General features: G+C 47.9%; 1 protein-coding gene and 1 long non-coding RNA gene across 2 annotated transcripts; both read right to left on the reverse strand.

Annotated features, from left to right (window-relative positions):
• Positions 1-7312: 7312 nt before the first annotated feature.
• Positions 7313-15695, reverse strand: NABP1 (nucleic acid binding protein 1). Its single transcript, XM_035332386.1, has 6 exons — positions 15372-15695; positions 15023-15161; positions 11857-11928; positions 10528-10600; positions 10214-10280; positions 7313-8856 (listed from the first exon to the last, which is right to left on the reverse strand). Exons 1-6 carry the CDS (start codon positions 15460-15462, stop codon positions 8669-8671), a joined length of 630 nt encoding a protein of 209 aa, XP_035188277.1. The 5' UTR covers positions 15463-15695; the 3' UTR covers positions 7313-8668.
• On the reverse strand, positions 12564-14890 carry LOC118170278. The gene is made up of 2 exons (XR_004752620.1): positions 12995-14890; positions 12564-12849 (listed from the first exon to the last, which is right to left on the reverse strand). It is a non-coding gene; the product is annotated as an uncharacterized LOC118170278 (long non-coding RNA).
• Positions 15696-19894: the final 4199 nt, after the last annotated feature.

The following is a 19894-nucleotide window of genomic DNA, read 5'->3' on the forward strand; positions in this document are numbered from 1 at the left end:
GTCAGTGGTAAAACTACGGAGATTAGCCTTCCAGTTACTGAAGCACACCTGGGGGACAACGCAGTCACTGGTCCCAGCCAACATGGGGTCACCAGGGGTGGGTCCCATTCGACTAACTTGATTTCCTTTTATGATAAGGTCACCCATCTAGTCCATCAAGGGAAACCAGCTGATGTGATCTTTTTGGACTTCAGCAAAGCTTTTGACACGTTTTTTTTTTTTTTTTTTTTGACACAGACGGTCACCAGTGAGGTCCCCCAAGGCCCCATTTTAGGGCCAGTCCTCTTCAATGTTTTTATGAATGATTTGGATGTAGGACTAGAAGGTGTTTTGAGCAAATTTGCTGATGACACTAAGCTTGGAGGAGCCGTGGACTCTGCTGAGGGTGAAAACGCCTTGCAGAGAGATCTGGACAGGTTGGAGAGCTGGGCGATCACCAACCACATGAAGTTTAACAAAAGCATGTGCCAGGTCCTGGCTATCCGTACAGACTGGGCAACGAGACGCTGGAGAGCAGCCCCACAGAGAGGGATCTGGGGGTTGTGGTTGACAGCAAGCTGAACACGAGCCAGCAGCATGCCCTGGCAGCCAGGAGGGCCAACCGTACCCTGGGGTGCATCAAGCACGGCATTGCTAGTCGAGCAAGGGAAGGGATTGTCCTGCTCTGCTCTGCACTGGTGCAGCCTCACCTCAAGCACTGTGTGCAGGTCTGGGCACCACAGCACAAAAAGGACATGAAACTGCTGGAGAAGTGTCCAGACGAGGGCTGGTGAAGGGCCTGGAGGGGAAGATGTATGAGGAGCAGCTGAGGTCACTGGGCCTGTTCAGCCTGGACAAGAGGAGGCTGAGGGGAGACCTCATCACGGCCTGCAGCTTCCTCGCGAGGGGGAGTGGAGAGGCAGGTGACCTATTCACTGTAATCACCAGGGATAGGACCCACAGGAATGGTGTCAAACTGCAGCAGGGGAGGTTCAGGCCAGACATCAGGAGGAGGTTCTTCACCAAGAGGGTGGTCACACACTGGAACAGGCTCCCCAGGGAAGCAGTCACTGCACCAAGCCTGCCGGAGTTTAAGAAGCGATTGGATTGCGCACTTAGTCACATCGTCTGAATTTTGGGGTAGACCTGTGTGGTGCCAGGAGTTGGACTCGATGATCCTTACGGGTCCCTTCCAATTCAGGATATTCTATGATTCTACGATTCTAATTGGGCAGGCCTACAATTTACTTCGGTAAGAGAGAAGGGAGCCAGAACCAGCAGGAATAATGACCTGTCAAACACCAAATGACTAGTAACACGTACAAGACAGATGTGAATTACATGAAATAAACTGGGTATTGGCAGAAGCGGCAGGGCAAGGCCGCAAGGCTGAAGATAAGCAAGAGGCAGAGGAAGCTCCTGCAGGACCGCAGGTGAGCACCTGCCACCGCTGCTAGCACAGACCTTCTCAGGACAGATAAAAGAGGGGGCAGGCAGAGAAGAAACAGCTGCACAGTGGGGTTCTTGCAAGTTGCCTTGAAACACCAACAGAAACACAGAAAGAAAACAAATCACAAAGTCCTCACATCCTGGGTCAGGGTGAACCAAGCATCTTTGGAGGAACAGGAAACACCTGCAGTCTCTAAAAATACAGTCGCAGGGACACCTCCTCCCGTGCACCACTTACAGAACACCCTGACAACAGCCAGCATCCTCTGGGAGGCTGGTACTTCTGATCCCAGGCTAAACACATCATCCCAATCCCTGCACGCATCGTCCCGATCCCTTAAGTCAGTTCCTCGGGGGACACAGCAACACCTGGGCCGAGGTAGCAGCCTGTAGTAACAACTGCAGTTTGCCAGCTTTGGTCATCAAACTTCCAAAGCCATAGAAAGATGTGTCTTCTATCACCTCCACCCCAATAAAATGAAAACTCTACCCAGTGGAAATGGACTACTGAAGCACATCCACAAAAACCCAGTCATTACAGATACTACCGCTCATTAAATTGTCACCAGACATGCGACAGAGTAACTTACCAACGCAACTTTTTCCCAATGCCCCTTCCAGCCATATGCATCCTCTAGAAAAACACAGTTGTTTTTTTTAACTCATGTCTTCAGCTGAAACACTGATGAAGCACCCCAGAAGGCTTCTGCAAATCCACTTTGCTAAAAAAGCTATGGGAAGCTAATTGCAGCAATTTTCCAGAGCTGACACAGCCTCCTTAGTGGCTTCGTGATACTTACTTACGTTTTGGGTCCTGCTTCCTCTAGAAATTTCCTCTGATGCCCTGCGCTACTGAAGAAAATAAGCTCAGCAAGAACATTTAGGCTCACTGTCCCTAGCAATGGGCCCTGCCAGCAGTAAAGCACAGCCAAAATGAAACTCGATGGCAAGTGTCGAGGCAAAGATTTCTAAAATGGCTTTTGCACAGGGCTTCCTTACTTCAAGGTCATCCTAAGCCACATCACAGGCAATTCCAATAAGCAACAGCACAGGAGCAGCTCACTAGTCTTGCAAATAACAGAGAGAGGATCAGCTTCTCTTTCCCTCCCTAATTAAAGCTTTTAATTAAATTGCATCTATTTCTTTTTATTTTTAAGAGAAGGTTGTGTTGATTTTGCTAGTCCTACTGCATGATCAAGTGCTGCTGCTGTACATGGAAATGCCTGCATCAGGCCTCGATCTGCTATTTCTAAAAATAAGTCATATTAATTTGTTCCTCCAGCACCTGGTGTTTAAAGTTATTTCTTGGCAACCACTGTTCTTGGCATTTAAACGTTTTTCACATTCAGCTGAAGTCTGACAGCAGTCTTGGTTATCCTTCTCTGCCTTGCTAATAATTTGGTTGATGGCATGCAGGTGGGTCTCTCATAATTAAAAAGCCCATTACAAAGTTTGCATTAGTTGATCTGAAAAAATAGAGCACTCCATTCAAAGGTTAAATACAAGTAGGCTGCAGAGCTCCCTGAAAATATTGCATAATTTAGAGATAAAAATAGTTTTGCTTTATTTGAGCTAGGTAGATTTTTACTGCAATCAGCCTAAACCTCATCTCTCCAAGTTACATGCTCAAGTTGATTACAGAAAATTTAATTTAGTATTAATCAACCTATGAAGGAGGAAATTACAAAAACGAAGCTAATGCATAAATCATAGAAAATAACGGTGGAGAGGGCTACAGGAGACCATTTAATGCATCCTCCCACTTGCCCTGTGCCAGAACCAACTCCCCCTCCCCAAGCCACCCCTGGCAGCATTTGCCCGGTGTTTTAAACATTTACCTGCAGTACAGACTCGAGAAGCCACCAGCCAGAGTCCTCCAGCTCCACCAGCCCTCCTGCCACAGACCTCTTCCCAGCGTCTCCAAGCTATCCTGGTTCTCCAAGCAGGCATGAATGTGCCAGAGAGCATCAGCCCACGCCTGCCCTAGCATGGAGGAGCCGAGTGGAGCAGAAGCACCAGGTGCAGCAGATCAGATGCTAATAGCTGCACTTCCCACCTGGCAGGATGGGGGGGGGAAGGGTATGGAAAAAGCAAGCTTCACCTGTGTTTCTAAACTTCTTGATTTAGAAAGAAAACCCTACACGTTGGTTGTGGCTTTCAGCTTTTCCACTGCCTTCAGCCTCTACACCAGTTAGGAGTTCAGCTTGCAACGGGTCTGCCCAACCACCCCTGGTTTCACAGATGGGAACCTGCTGCCTGCACAGGACCTAGTGCAAACCACGTTTAAATTCAGAGGGAACTCCCAGCCACCCCCATGGGGCCATGCAACACACAGCTACACTCCTAGAGGGTCCTGGTTAATGATCTACTAGGCTGATTTTGTCTTTTATGTGCCAGCTTACCTAACACGTGGTAGCTAGTCAGCACTAGAGGGACTGCACTGCCTTGGGTTCTCCCTCGGCAGAGCAGATATCATCCCATTTCAACTCACCCGGGAAGCAGCTAGCTCTGAACGTGCATTTACAGCTCACAAGAATTTTCTTTCCTGAGCTCTGATAAATCCTGATGTTTTACTCCGTCCCTAACCTTGCTCCCTAGGAAACATACAGCCCAGAGCCTGCTTATCAGCTGGGAGGTGGTTTTAGATGAAGCTCCTATATCTACATTACTCTCCTCCTGAGGAAAAAAAATAGTTATTTAATTAAAAAGCTAAATGAAGTCCTTAACTGTTCCCCTTCTTAACTTCCACATTTAGTTCCTAATCCCTCTGAAGTCCATCCTCTGTAGTTTAGTAAACAGGGTTTTTTAGGATTATTTTTTTCCATCCCAATTGCAAGGTGCTGTGTACGTACATATAAAAATATATATACACAAATGTCCATCACAGATCAAAAAGCACAGTCCCTACAAAGGGCCGCAACAACTTCAAATTCCCTGGATGAGAACAAGGGAATCAGTAACGTGGTTAAGGCTCAAGTCAGAAAGTGCATCTCTGAATGAATTCTTGAAGATTGTCAGGCACTTGCCCCTTACTTGGTTTGTCACATCTTCCACTGCAAAAGAAACCAGAAAAAAAGAAACGAGGGTGGTACCAGCACCGTGAGGGCTGCCCGTGCTTCCTTCTGAGCACAGCTACCAAGGTGGGCACTCAGGGGACAGGCAGCCAGGGTGCTGGCTGAGGGTCTCCTGGCACCCTGTGCCCCGGTAGCAAGGGCAGGGCTCACCCAGCCAAAGAGCACAGCAGGGGGAGCATCTGGGTTAAACACAGTGCTGAAATAATTTCTGCTCCTGTAATCATTAACAGAGCCTCATCAGAGCCACGTGGAGTCGCAGCCCCGCAGTCTCCTCAGTAGCACGCTGGTGCTGGGCTAAGGGCAGAGACTCCTGAAACCAGTCGAGAGCGAGCCACTGGCAAGACCTGCACGGACAGAGCCACACACCTCGCTGGATCCTGCTGGAAAACACCGCCAGACTGCACCTGGCCAAACACTTGCTTGGTTCAAAATTTAGGGAAAAATAAAGAGGGCAAATGTACGTATATGAAAGAGGAACAGGGAAATCACCAGGCCACTGAGAATGCATGGGGCACGCGGCAGCCCAGCAAAGCTGTCCCAGAAATGCCTGAAAACCCTTTGCTTTTTTACCAGTTCCCAGTTCTAGCAAGCACTTTGGGAGCTGCTGATACAAACTGCGTTTATGAAACAGACAATAACCCTTTGTTTGAGGGGTATGGACATTAGATATGAAGATCCCTACAGGAAGGGTACAGCCAGGTCATTAGCAAAGCAGGCCTATACATTAAGGCCTATAAAAACGTTAAGGACCCAGACATCCAATTTTTTTTTTTTTTTTTCCTCCTCCCCTGGGCTCAGAGATGAGCCACGTTCACTGACAGACCACTGACAGACCATAGCATCCTTGCAATGCTGCTAAGGGCATCATCTCTGCAGACTGCACTGACGTAGGAGAGATGCTTCACACAACCCACAGCATCTCTGCACGGGCAGCAGGTGCCTATGCTCTTACTGGCATTTGTGAGGACAGGAATAGCTGTCACACAGGACAGCAAGCAAGGCCAAAGCTATTCAGATGTCTTGTGAGAACTGTGATTATGCCATCACATGCCCTGCTCCAGCACTTAACGTGTTACTGACAGCATCTTCCCCTTTTCACTGTGGATGTAGCTCACATGGCCCCAAGCACATTTGGGGCTGGGCACTGTTTGGCAATAGAGGACTGCTTTTCCACTTTGTGAGTGAAGGGCATTCAGGCTGAGGAAGGACTAAAGCAGCACGTGGAAGACTTCAGCAGATGTGCAACAGAACTGCCCACTGCCATGCTGCTGAAGTCCGTTTATGGGGGAAGAGAACGGCACCTTGATGTGACATGAGCTGGGTGCATCATGACTACTCAGCTGCACTGCAGAACACTCTTTGGGCAAATGGACAGCTTCCAGGTTTCTCCTTCGGTGGTCTGTGTTACCTAGACTGAAACTACCCTCACAAAAATCCTACCTCTGGTGTCTTCCGAAGATAGGTGTAAAAGACTCCGTAGTGACCTAGCCACTGGGCCCTGTGACGCAGCTTATAGTGTGAGTAACTCATGACCACTGCTTGTTTACATAGGGAAACGTTTCTGTGCAAAGCCTCCATACACTGAGGTGAGAGGATCCAGATGTAAGGCAGGCTCCCAGATTCCTCTGCAAGTTGAGAGCTCACTATCTTGACACTGATACCTCTGAGGGAAATAACTTCCTTGTCTTAGGTTCATGGGAAGCTCAGAGGAACTTTGAAAAGTTGCTATTACATTTACTTTAAGTCCATGTGACTTTTCAGGGCACAGATTTCCCCTGCAAAGAAGTAAAAATTTATTAATCAATTGAAATGGTTTCACATAAGAAAGATGAAGGCAGGAATGCTACTAACCTTGGAAGCATGGAGACCAGCCTCTTGTGCTTTTTTTCCTCCCAACTGAAAGTCAATCATCCACTTGACAGCAAGCATTTCAATTATGACATTTATCAGCAGCAGTTCTCAGTTTTGAATGTGAACAACTTAATTTATTAGCTTAATAAAAGCCCAGATGCATAGAGCTGCAGACACCAGGTACCTTTGCATACACTGAAACCAGGTTCCCCATTATTTCAACCTTCTTTATTATTGTAGAGAAACCAAGACCACCAGGATTTCTGAGATCCACAGCTGAGTCACCCCAACGAATACGAAGTCACCACCATGCCATCACTTCAACTACTCACTTACTACCTTTGCAGCTACAACTGGAAAGCACAGCTCTCACACCATACTTACAGCTCATTTACCTTCGGAACATGTCACACGTACTTCACAGGCTTAGAAGTCCTCTTGGATTCCTTCTCACAAGCATATCAAACATCGTAATGCAACACCACATACAAGGCTGTCTATACATCTAGACTCTATGGATGACGTTTTCTAAATACGTAAGCAATGTAAAGTCCCTGAGTTACACATCACCTTACACCACTTCCCCAGATTTCACCGCATGCTTTACAAGTTAGCACTGCTCTCCCCTAACAGCACCAGCGATTGACCTCCGGAGGCACGCCGCTCTTTTGTGTGTGGGACAAGTTTTGGCAACAGTTATAAGGGTAGCACTTCACCAAATCAGAGGCAGACAGCATACAAGTCTCCCTAAAGCTTCCTTCAGGTATTTGTTGTTGCTGCTGCCCACTTTTAAAGACATTGTGGCATTCCAGATTAAGCAAGGAACTCGCCCCTTAGAGGCGACTGTCAACAAATCATGACAGAGTACCAAACAAATATCAAATGTAACTTGTAAACATCAGTAACTTAGGGGTAGTTTCAAATATCATGAGTAACAGAGACCACTTGCAATTCAGAAATAGCCTTTTGTCATGAAGTCTTTATGGCTTGACAGAAAGAAAGTTAGATTTGTTTTTGAAATAGTTAGTGCAATTTTTATTTGAGAGGTCAGCTATAAAGAAGAGTTAAACAGATGAATCCAGTATGACACCTCAGCTTCAAAGTTGTTTTTTAAACCTGATCTGAAATATGGCACTGGACAGTTACCTAGGGTCAAGGCATTTGTAATCTCGGAAAAAAAAAAACTCAGCTTCAACCCATAGGAGAGTGGGGTGAGGGTTAAGTTCTTTAAGGGATAATTCATATTCCATGTAAAACAGGAAGGAAAGCTTAGCAGCACCAGAACTGCAGCTGTGTGCTTGGCCAGTGCCTCTGCAATCCAAACATACAACTTGATCTAATACAAAATTCATTTGGAAAAGTGAATGAAGGAAGGAAAAGTACTCAGCCTCATTAAAGAAATATGTAATGCAGCATTTGAGAACAGTTTGTGGAACTCATTCTTTCCTGGAGATTCAGAGTCCTGTAAAGTAACGTTGAGCTTTTACAGCTACTAACAGCATATTCTCCAATGCTGTCTGAATTTAGATCTTCCTTTCATATTCCATGCAAAGCAGGAACGAGCATCCAGGTTTTTACCCAAAGCGAAAAAAATAAAGGTTGCTTTCCTTGACACTGATAATGGTAGATTATGGAGAATTTTTCTTTAAATAGCATATGCCTTCTCTGGAATTGGCATGATGAGGGATTAGTCTTTAAAATAGCATACAGATTTTTGGAATCTGAAGTCAAGCTTCAACATGCTCACCAGGTCTTTGACTTCTGTCTGGGTTATTCATTCTCTGATTTAGGAGACACCCCAAAGTGCTGGCACCACCATTTCCTCACACTTATTGCTTTTACAAGCTATATTCATTCCAAGTACACCTAGCTCACTAGGGCTGCTTTGCCCTTCTCCCTCATTTCTCTTCCAGTACGAAGAACTCCCATTAACACTAATGGGAGTCAACGTTATGTGCACACAGGACATTACAGACCTTTTAAGGCTATATGGCTGACCAACAGGAACAGAAAAATACATACACGTAACTGAAATTTTCTTCCATTTAGCAAATAGTATTGGGTTTTAACTGAGGCTCTTCAAACCATTACCCCTGTGTCCTTATATCCACCTTCCCCCTCTACCCCTTTAATTTATGGGGAAGACTCACTGTGCTTCCCTAAGCAAAACAAAAGGTCACATCATTTGCTCCATAGACCAAAAGGTAAAAAAAACAAAGGACAAACTGGTTCACAGTTAACCATAAATAAAAGTGCAATAAGTGTTCAAGTAGAGTGTAGAGTTTAAGCAAGCTGTACAACCACATTTGGCATAGTCATCTCTTATAGGCTCTGCGTGGGTCCCTCCCATTACTGACAGCAGGGGGAAGAGGCTGAACACTGTTAGCTGTTGCTGGATTTACAGGTCCTCGTCCATTGCCTCTCCCACTACCTGCATAAGAGTGGCCATGGTTATATGTAAATGGGAATCCACTTGATTCAGGTCCAGTTTGTAAACCGTTTCCTAAAAAGACAGAAGAGAGGTCATCACAAGTTCCTTGGAATGAAATCACCGCTTCCCTACACAAGTTTAACAACAGGGAACATACGGAGTTTGCAGCCATCAGCAAACCCTGAGCACTAGAAAAAGTCCCCAAGACCCCAACTGCAGCTTACCTTCTCCCCTAATCCCTCCCCCCCCACCTCCAACAAAAGCAGGAAGGGCCACAGGGAGTTGCATGCTGATTCCCCACACAGGAGCGACAGGAGTCTAATAAAACTAGGCTGATGCTTTCAGAAACATGCTCTGGCCTGGAGGTCACACAGCCATGATGTTCCAGAGATACAGCAGGACAGAAGTCAGGTAGAAATGAGCAAGAGACGATCAAGCTGCACATAGCTTATCCCATCTTTCCCTGCTAGCAGACAGAAATAGAAGGCTGTCTTGTGAGGTCCAGTCACAGGAGCAAGTCAGCTAGCGCTAAGTTCACGAACGTGAAGTGAGGTCAGCAGAAACAAAGCTGCCCAAAACCCAAAGCCGGGACACTAAGGAGGTGCCTGCACACCAACTGGGCTAAAAGCCCACGTGCCTCACCCTGGAAAAGGCAGGACTCTTTGCTCAGAAGCATTATTTTCAAAGGAACAGAGAGGGCTCCTTATTAAAATAAGAAAGGATCATCATGTTGCTAAAGAGGAACCAGACAGTCACCGAATTGAAGTGACATGGAGCTTCCAGCAGCAAGTGACGTATCAGTTCGCTGCCATCCACCAGCAAGACTCAGCTACAAAACACCAGGCACTGAGTCCGGGCATTGTGTAGGCAGGCCACAAGTAAGGTTCCCTCTGAGCTTACACCCACTCAAGCCTTTGAAGCAACTTCTTATTAAACATTAAAGCTTAAATAGTATATCACAAAGCCACGGAGTCAGGTCAGATATTAGAATTCAGATTACCTCCACTTCTATCTATTTTGAGGAGCTAACCTGGCAGAAAAGCCATGGTAACTGGCAAGATTAAAGAAGGCATTTTTAAGACCAAGGTCTCAGGTGGTTTAAAAAATAAATGGCTCCTGCTACTCCACTTTATAAACAGAATTTCAAGTGCTGCAAAAACTCTTTGAAAGCATCAGAACAACCTTGGATTAGTCAAGCCATTTTACATGACACAGACACTATGAATATTTTCTTCCTCTTCTTGGGGACAAAACCTAAAACCATTATTCAGGAAGCGTTCCTGTTTGTGCTTGCAGATTCATGCCCCAAGTGAAAACACTTTTTTGGAGTAGGCTTGTACCCCAGTGTCAAAGCCCTTAAGATAAATTTATTTTCATTCCCATTAACTGTTTCTTATACTTCCATCTCCACAAAATGAAACAGACTTACCCAGTGGCCCGAATGTACAAGAACTCATATTACTTGGTGCAGAACTATTATTCTGTTCACCTTGTGCCTTCAGAGAAAGGTGAAAAAAAAGACATGGGTCAGAAAGAAGTTGCAAAGATTCACAGAAATGGATTTTTCTCCTGTGTTCTTATTGCAGGTCTACATAGAATTTATTTGCTACACTAATTATTTACTTTTATTTACGTATCAATTCAAATCCATTTTCCCAGAAGGGCCACATCTTATCACAGCCTAGCGTGAAGTATTCAGAACAAAGAGCACTTTATAGCAAGTCTCAGACAAGTTTAACATACCAGTTTGTTCTGTCCAATGTGTTCTGAGTTGGGCTCACTGAAGTTTGGCACTTCTGAGTATACCATGCAGAACCTGAGAAGAAATCAGCATGATGATGAAGTTCTAGACCGTCCTTAAAGTTCTCAATTCTGCAACTCCAGGAATATATTCTGCACGTATCCCACCATCAAGAAGTCACTGACCCAGATCTCACACCTTCAGAAAGTATCTGTAGGTACTAAAAGGCCTTGCTAGCTTTTTGATTCCTGTACAGGCTTGTGGTAAAGCTGTCACTTTGTCCAGGTGAGGGTATGTCAGTCAAGCTGAGGCAAGTACATGTCTACTCTAGGAGGCAGAATGGTCTAAAGAAAACAAGAAATTAAAGAGCTCCCTCGGCCTCTCCCATCTGTACAATCTTGTCCAGCACCCACTCACAAGGTCAGGTGAGGCACAGAGTCACCCAGCCTGCTCCCAGTTATGGCTGCATTAGATCTCGAGGGAAAACAAATACTCCCACATGCTCCCGCACTACAGAGAGCTCCATTACCATAGCACAGAGGAGTCTGAAACGAGGGATGAAATTCAAAGCATCCTTTTCCACTTACAGGGAGCCCTAAGGAACAGGCCCACCAACTAGCCACATGGAAGTGGTAGCCATCAAAGAAAACGTGGTCATCCCTTAACATCCAGATGATCACAGGGCATTTTTGAACCATGTAAGAGGGGGCCACCCCACAGCACTACTTCCCTAATGACAAGGCCTCTTACAGCGCTGTGTGAAGTGGAAAATCTCTTCTGGTTAGCAAAAGGTTGCTATTTTCCCTGTTGCCTGTCAAGCATGTTACTCATGCTTGTTCTTAGTCAAGAAAAGTCACCACCTCACTCTGTGGGCAGTTTAAAGGAGGTTTAATGAGGCTTGCTTCTGTTTAGATATGATTCATTGAAGCTACCTTTGTCTTTACATTGCTTGTCTCTCAAGCATGAGACAGAAACAGGGTTTCCACCAAAGTTAAGTGGTTATTCAACCTGAGGTCTAAGTAAGCAATGCAGACTAAGTCCCTTGTCATTCATCCACTTCCCCACCAACACCTCCAGGTAGAATCCAGACCTGTGCCGTGACAGAGGCTGATTTACCTCAGGATGCCTAAAATCCTTGGAGGACTGGAACTCATGACCACAGCATGTGGAAACTCACATCACAGATGTCTGTACTGTACCTATCCATGGCCAATCAACACCTTTTTGCTGACCTAGCTTCTCTTTAATGGGATCCACCCCATCCTGTACTTACCACGATGCCCTGTTGAGAGCGGGACGTAACACCACAAGTATAAGCATGCAATACTTACTCCCCAATTTTATGCAGCTCGCCTCCTCGTCCTGTGTAAAGTGTCAGGCATCCTTTCCACAGAGAGGCATACCTGGCCAAAGCAAGGAGAAGAAAAAACAGTCTTAGATAATAAAAAAGACCAGCACTGAAAAAGCAAGCAGAAACATGCCATCCTCAAAGGTTAAAAAAATACTCCCTATCAGAATTAATGGACTAAAAACAATTCCCAGGGATCTCAAGTGCAGCTTTAGTGCATTAGAAGATTATAGATTCCTATGTTTTACTTCTAGCAAAAGGTATTGGAAGCTTGGTGGAACCCTTTGGGAATTCCAGGAAACCAGCCAAGTATTTTGAGATCTGATGCTCTTTCCCCGGCTGGAGCAAACCTTGTGACTACTCCTGCGGAAGAAAGGCACTTTGCCAAAAGCAGTACCCATGTTACCACTGACTACAGCTCTCAGGTCTGGGGCTTACTGTGCTTCCAGCAGCAGCCAGGAAGAATTACCTTTGTTCACTGGAGGACACTGCTACTGAATGTAACAGGAAGTGTTTACTTTTTTAGAACAGGTCCTTACCATGTTTGCTTTTTGTTTTTTTTTTTCTTCAAGGCACAAGTTTGACCACTGCGTTCCAAGTGACATACAGAAATATCATTTTTGGATTGCAGAAACAGTCACTTACAGGGCAGAGCACGAGTGCACTCTAACTCTTTACAGTGCCACTTGGCTCCAGGCACTGGAATCTGAGTTATACAAAGCGTTCCATGGAGCTTTCCTTCCACGGAAGAGCATCATGTAAGAGAAGTGTTGCAAAATGCATACTGGAAGCCCAGATGCTGTGCAAGGGAGCTAACAGGACTAGAATATGGGTGTGTTGATCCAGCAAAGGAAGCAGGAGCCCCAGACATTCCACTGTCAGGAGTCACTGATAACCTCGACGAGTCACCACTTCCTTGTGCTCCAGGTCTGCATGAAGTAGAGATAACAAGCCCTTCTCTTGCCCTTTGCCTTATCTACTCAGCCTGGGAGCCATCCTGCCCCACAGAGCTCTAACACAGGCACCGAGGAGGGGCCCGGCTGGCAGAGCAGAACCACAGTGCCAGTTCAATGCTGACCTTTTCTGTATCTCAGCTAACAAGTGAAGAGGTGGGTCCACACTTCGGTGCACGTCTCAGCAGTTTTGCATCCAGAAGCAAGATTAATGCTCTCCACCTCATGATGCCACCTTACACTTTAAAGATGATCCCCTCGATGTTTAACCTTTCACGAGCTAGCTGGCCAGTCTTGTGGCAGATCACAAAGGAAAGCAGAAACAAGTGTGAGATGCAGAGCATTTGTTTACTGGGACAAGACCCAGCAAATCATGATAAGCTCCAGCGCAAAGCTATTCCAGGTATGTAGGCATTTGTTTTTGCTTGAGAAGGAGCTGGTTATAAAACACTGTACTCAGTATTTCTGAATTCCAAGTTCTTAACTGCAGCAGCTTCCTGAAAATGAGTTAGTCAGCCAATGACCAAAATCAGCGTCTGCTTTTGCAGAGGAATGCATCTAATGGCTTGAAATCCAGCAGAAGAAAGGGGTAATTACACATAGGACCTAACTACGCTTTACTACTTGCAAGAGTAAGCACTGGAAAGCCGTATTAGCCTACCAAAAGAAGTCAAAATCTACCTGCCTTTCAAAGGCAACATCCCACACTGAATCCTGAGAAATACAAATTTGTGTTCAGAGAACCCTGTATGCCTGTGTGAGGGCATTTTTTTAATAGAAGAGCCAAAGCAGAACAGACTTCGCTTTTGCCACTACACAGTCCTAAGCAAGTCTGTAATTCACAGAAACGAAGGCACGACTTGGCCACCCTCAAATCCTGGTGTCAGCTCATAGGCTTAATTCATAGAAGCCAGACTCCGTTTCTGACCCGGAGATGGAACAACCCTCCCATTGGCAGCACCAAGCTAACAAAGCAGCCACAGTAAGCCAGTCTCAGAGCAGAGCACAGTACGGCTGCTGAGGAGTATCACCATTTGTTTCAACACCAGCTACACACAAGGCCTTGTGCTGGCCCAGAGCCCTGCTTTCGTTCTACATGCTTCAGCGCTCCACGTGTTCTCCACGCAAGCAGGCTTCCCCAGAACCTCCTCCCTCTGAGGAGTCAGCCTATTTCATAGAGAATGATATTTGCATAGAAGGAAGCAGCTGTTGTCTTGGTAGCAAGGGTCATCCAATTTCATTCCAAAAGCAGGAATTACACTCGAATGAACCACTACAAGAGCTCAGTTAGCAGCTCCACTGAGTAACCTTTTGCCTAGTTTTGCATAGAAACAAATTAAAAGGACCTGTACTTGTTGTAGCACCAACAACTCCTGCAGTGCTGTAGGCCAGAGTGCCAGCGCAATACACCTTTAAGTGTAAAGTAACTGACATGAACTCAAATGAAATCGACTATTGCTTTGCTACTGACCAAGTAACAGGGAAAAGTATTTTTAAACTGTTCTAAGCTAGTGTACTTTCTCTCGGCTAAGAAACATAATGTGGTTGTTTTTAAATTAAACTCTGCGATAAATCCAATTGCACCTAACCAAGCTCTACAGCGTAGCCCTAATGTGAATGTTTACAGTAAACTTGAGAAGGTTCCCCTCTGCCCGTCATTTCTGTTAAATCCACTGCAATCAAAAGCAACTTTCCTGTGTTGCAGGGACATTAATTATTCCCTCCTTTCATTAAGGAGCTGACTGCTAGAGTAAAGGACTAGCTATTAAAAAAAACATGGTTTTCATTGCCCTGCTTGATTTACAGATGAGGAGTGACTGTTGCATATTCCCCCCCCCCTACAGGGGAGCGTTCTAAGGAGCATTTCTGAAGCCAAACTAAGTCTCTCAAACACCAGCTCCTCATTAAAAATACAAGCCCCTCCTACATATCCACCAGAGCATATGTTTATATGAGGCATGTTCTGGGGCGGAGGAGACTACTTTAATTTGGCAAGTGATCTCAGGGTGCTGCCTCCGGAATAAGGAGCCGGTCCAAACAGGGCAAGCTGTGTCATCTGTGCCTTTCCACAAGGAGTCAAAGCCTGCTTCCAACCCCAAACCTTCGCTTGCGTGCCAGAAGGCTCCCCGGGACCGGGCTGACGGCCCGGGGGGGGGACTGTGGTGTCCGGCAGCGGTCCCCCAGGCCCCTACGCACCCTTTGGTCAGGCGGATGATGTCCCCGGGCTGGATGAGGCCGCCGATCTCGTCCCACACGGAGATGGTGATGCTGCCCGTCTTGTCGGCCACCTTGCAGGACCTCACCTCGTGCCCGTCCTTCGTCTTGGTGACTCGCCCTGCGGGGGGAACCACAGCTCGGGTGGAAACACGGCTGGGGGGGCTGCACGGCACCACGGCACCCCCAGCTGGGTGCACACACAGCCCGGCGGTGCCCGGCTCCCGCACACGGCTCGGGGGCGCCCACCGCCGCCCTGCCCCCCCCGCCCACGGGGGACACGCGTGGGCAGCCCGGGGCGTGTGCGGGAGGCGTGCCGGGCGCCACTTACCGATCTCCAGCACAATAAAGACGACATTTAAGTTTTTCAGTCCGGGTTTTATGTCTTTTATGAAGAGGTACGCGTCGCTCGCCGCGCTCATGCTGCGGCCGGCGGGGGGGACGGGGCCGGCGGGGCGGGCCGAGCCCGCATCCCGCGGGGCACCGGTAGCGCAGGGCCGGGCAGGGGGGCACCGGCAGCCCTCACACGGGACGGGGACACGGGCACCGAGGGCTGCTCGCTGACCGGGAGGCTCTCCCGCCGCCCACCGCCCCCTCTCCCCCCGACAGGGCGACGCGACCCTCCTTTCTCCCGCTGCCGCCGGCACTGAGGCGAGCATGTGCTCCGCGGCCGCTTTTATAGCGCCCGGCCGCCACCACGCGAGGCGCCGGGCGGGGGGGGAAGGCGGGGGGAGCGCAATGGAACCGTCCGCGGCACGCGGAGCGCCGCCATTGGGCCGCGCCGCCGCCATTTTCTGCTGCCCGGGGGCGGGGGGGGGGGGGGGGCCCCCCCCTGATGCCCCCCGGGGCGGGGGGGGGGCGGCCCGGGGTGGGCTTTTGAGCCTTCCCGGGGAAAAAAAAAACACGAGCCCCGAGCCTGTTCAGCACACGCACAAAAAGCCCACTCGTACAGCAGAGCTGAGGCAGTCTTGGAGAGTTCTAGAGTGCACTGGTGACAGCTCCCTGGCACAAGTCATCAAGGCGCTAACAAGGAAGGGCACCTGTGCTGGGTCTGGCTGGGATGTTAACTTTACCCGCAGCAGCCCACACAGTGCCGCGCCCTGCACTTGGAGCTAGAACAGCCGTGGGATCACACCGGTGCTGTGTCTGCTGCTGAGCAGTGCTGGCACAGCATCAGGACTCTCTCTGACCCTCCTAGGGGGTGGGCAAAAAAGTGAGAAAGAAACATCCCCAGGGCAGCTGACCTAACCCAGCCCAAGGGATATTCCATACCATATGATGTCACACTCAGCAATAAAATATTGAATACCAGCTGCCTGGTATTCAAAGATCACCTCCCCCATGCTCAAGAAAGGTCCATCCCGACAGGGAGGGAAGCAGGCTTATCTCAGTAGTGCCCATGGACAGGACAAGAGGCACAAATCAAGACATGAGATCCACCTCAACACAATAAAATACATCATTTTTTAATTTATTTTTACTGTGAGAGTGGTCAAAAACTGGAACAGGTTGCCCAGAGAGGTTGTAGAGTTCCCATCCACGGAGATATTTGAAAGCCACCTGGAGATGTTCCTTGGCAACCTGCTCTAGCACGCCCTGCCTGAGGAGGGTTGGACTGGATGATCTGAGGGGTTCCTGCCAACTTCAACAATTCCGTGATTCTGTGGAAAGTTTCCTACCTGTCTTCTTCAAGTGCAAAAAGAGACCCAGAGTTCTACTAAGCTCGATGCATAGAGTAGGAAAGCAAGGTCACAAACTCCCTCTGTATCCATAAGGGGCTAGGACTAAGCCGGGAAGACAGAACTGGCCATCTTCTCTTAGCTGTCAAGGAGATACATGTTCCTTTCAGATCCGCTTTAAGACAGTATTTACAGTATCTGTTCTTCCACTGGTGAACAATTTTGCTCTTTTTGTCTCACAAAGAGACATTTTAAATCTTACTCATATTTTTTTTTTTTCAATTGTCATTCCAGTTGCCAGCCCCTGAGGATGACTTTGATGCTATCTGGCAGTGATTGAATGATTCCTATTTGCCATGAAGGTGACCTGCAAAGCAAACCTCTGCTTCTTTATGATGTTTAAAGAAACCAGAATTATATATATATATATTTTTTTTTCCTAGTGTCATCTTTCCTGCCTCTTTTTTAACCTTTGGACGATAATGCTACCGAGTTGCATCTGCAGGCAATGGAAGCACCAGCTTTCTGAGCTCCTTACTGGAGGTGTAGGCAGTCTGCCACCAACAGCAGAAGCACAGAAGGCACTGATACAGGTGCATCTTCAGGCACAAGGCTCCCCAGAAGGCTCCCAAATACTCAGGAACAACAAGTTGGCCAAAAAAGAAGCCCAGAAGCCACGACAGCATTATGCAATGGGATGGGAGAAGAGAGAGTTGTCAGTATCTAGGACTCCTGCAATAATCTGGTTTTAGAAATGTTAATGAGCACTGACTGCGTGAGGGGGTCATGTCAAAGAGGCAGCACCAAACCTGTGCTTGTGCACTTCACAGGATATCTGGTAGTGTGTGACTGCAGCCAAAGCAGGAGCCTTTCCATCATGGAAGGTCTGGAATGCGTGTGCCATTCAGCCAGCGCCTTACCCACACGAGTCAAATTTTGCCTACAACAAATTCTACAGCAGGGTTCCAGTGATGAAGCTAAATCCTCTTCCAAGCTCATTTGCTTGCTGCAGAACATTCTTCTGCATGCAAGATGTGAGTGCTTGTAGGCTAAGATTCACAGGGAGGCTTCGGTCCAAAGCAAAATCAGGGTTGAGTTATTAAAAGAGTTCTCAGCAGTCGTGTATCTGGCAAAAATCCCGCGCGTCTCAACAGGACTGTGATTTCACCCTCTGGCTTTAATGGAGTTATGCCAGGCCAGAAATTGGTCCAAACTCCCCCTTTCCTTTCAGCTGATTGGTATTCAGAGCTACTGGAGTCCCCAAGTAGGTCTTCTTGCCAGCCAAAGCAAGAGCTGATGCTTAGTTCTTTCTTGCACACAGAGATTAAAAATATACAGAGGCCCCAAAACACCACCTTTCACCAAGTTTTACTAGGCCATTGCCTTACCTCTGACAAGCTCCTAAGTAAAGCTACAGTTCGGTCAGCTGCTTTTTTACCACTGATTACACTTCAGCTCCCTGAAGCATGCCCATGTAACAAGCTGGCAGCAGACTCTGGTGTCTTGGTGACTCCAGGAAACAGCAGCTTGGTGCCTTCAGTATCTCCTGAACACAGTATGTGGCCTTTGGGGTCATGATTTCCCTGAGGACACCCCAGAGGAATACGGGTTTAAATTTCCCCCATACCGATGGGGAGCACAGGAGCTAGTCCTGTCTTTTCAGCTGGAGATCTGAAAGACCGTGAGTGACAAGTCCCAAAGATTTATGGGTTTAAAGTCCCCTAACATTCACAGTTGCTATTTCTTGGATCTCCAGTGAGTCTTAGAGCAAAAACCAGACCTCACAGCCTTGCTCCTTCATCAGAGGGGTCTTTACTTGAATGGTTGAATAAGTGCAGCTGGGGCAGATTAGCACTTTGGCACTGCGGCCGTGCCAGAATAACCCCACTGTGTCTACAAGGACACCAGTTACAGACACCCAAACACGTACAGTAACTCCTTTTTTATCTGGAGAAAATAGGTATCAGCTTTCCACTAAAAAAAAAAAAAAATACGAGAGAGAAATACTTAAAATCAGAGGGAAACAGCAGTTGGAGTGGGGCACAGCTTTGCACGCACCTCTGCATTTCCCCTGGAGCGAGATGAGTCACTTGCTTCACACACGTGGCTCAGCACAGGGAAGTTGTCTGCAGTGGCTCACAAACCCTTAAATTACCAGCAAGCTGAGCCCTTTCCCGTCTGTTTTAGCCAAGCGAGTCAACATTTCAAAGAGCTTTACGAACACCTTCTGCCGGGTCAGTCCCTGCCGGGGTGATTCCTGCATGAGCTGTCCCAGGACATCCTCCGTGGCAGCCCCACGAGCCCTGGAGCTCCTACCTCTTGTCTCTTCCTGCCCCGGGAGGGTTTCACTGCTCTGCTCGGCAGACCCACCACACCACCCTGCTGCCAGCCGGCTCCACGGGGGCTAATGGGCTGGAAGTTCAGCGTTGGTCTTGCATCAGCCAGTGATGACCTTCAAAAGAAAAAAAATAAGGGATTTATGTCCAGGAAGGAGGCTTTGAAGGTTTAATTGGGTTTGGATTTTTTTAATGGGGATTCCCTCCCCCCCCCCCCCCTTTTTCTTTTCCTGTGGCGGTGCCTGCTTTTTCCTGAAAGCTTCCTGGCAATATTGCTAACATGGACTTCTGCCTTTTTCTAATCTTAAAGAACGACAAAAAGTTATCTTCTTCACCCAGGTCGGTGCCCTCAGCAGAGGAACCACGTCTTGTTCTCAGCGCCACGGAGCTGGACGAAGACATTGGGCCAGCCACCAGCCCTCCTCTGCGTCCCCCCGGCACCCTCCACGCGTGCTCGCCGCCTTCCTGGCGGGGGTTGAGTTTTGCTAACAAGCCAGACGTGCCCATAACACCTGGTGGAAAAAGGGGAGGCACGGCGCTGTGCTGAGTGAGCGTGGGAATAGGTCCCTGCCCCCAGCACTGTGCAAACAGCCGCAGCGCTGCTGGGGCCGTGGCTCGGGGCTGCCCGCACGGGAGCGTGTAGGCACAGTCTGGGTTGCTCAGCTCTGTGCTAGCAGTGAAAAACAAATCCTGCGCGGGCTAAACAAATCCCATCCCTAGCAAAGCGCTTGATACGTTACCGACTCAGCCTCCCGCGGACTAGTGGGGAATCCAGCTGCTCGCCTCGGAGCGCGGCACATTTTTCTTACTCTTCTCCCCGTGGCACCTGTAGCTGCTCT

The sequence above is a fragment of the Oxyura jamaicensis genome, chromosome 7 (assembly GCF_011077185.1).
Source record: "Oxyura jamaicensis isolate SHBP4307 breed ruddy duck chromosome 7, BPBGC_Ojam_1.0, whole genome shotgun sequence".
NCBI classification, from domain to species: Eukaryota; Metazoa; Chordata; class Aves; order Anseriformes; family Anatidae; genus Oxyura; species Oxyura jamaicensis.

What these genes read in the sequence shown, in the direction of transcription:
- NABP1 (XM_035332386.1), bottom strand. Translation starts at nt 15,462, where the DNA reads ATGAGCGCGGCGAGCGACGCGTACCTCTTCATAAAAGACATAAAACCC. An exon ending in CTTTATTGTGCTGGAGATCG is followed by an intron (nt 15,162 to 15,371) that starts GTAAGTGGCGCC and finishes TTCCCCCCGCAG; the next exon opens with GGCGAGTCACCAAGACGAAG. An exon ending in ATCATCCGCCTGACCAAAGG is followed by an intron (nt 11,929 to 15,022) that starts GTGCGTAGGGGC and finishes TGCTTTGGCCAG; the next exon opens with GTATGCCTCTCTGTGGAAAG.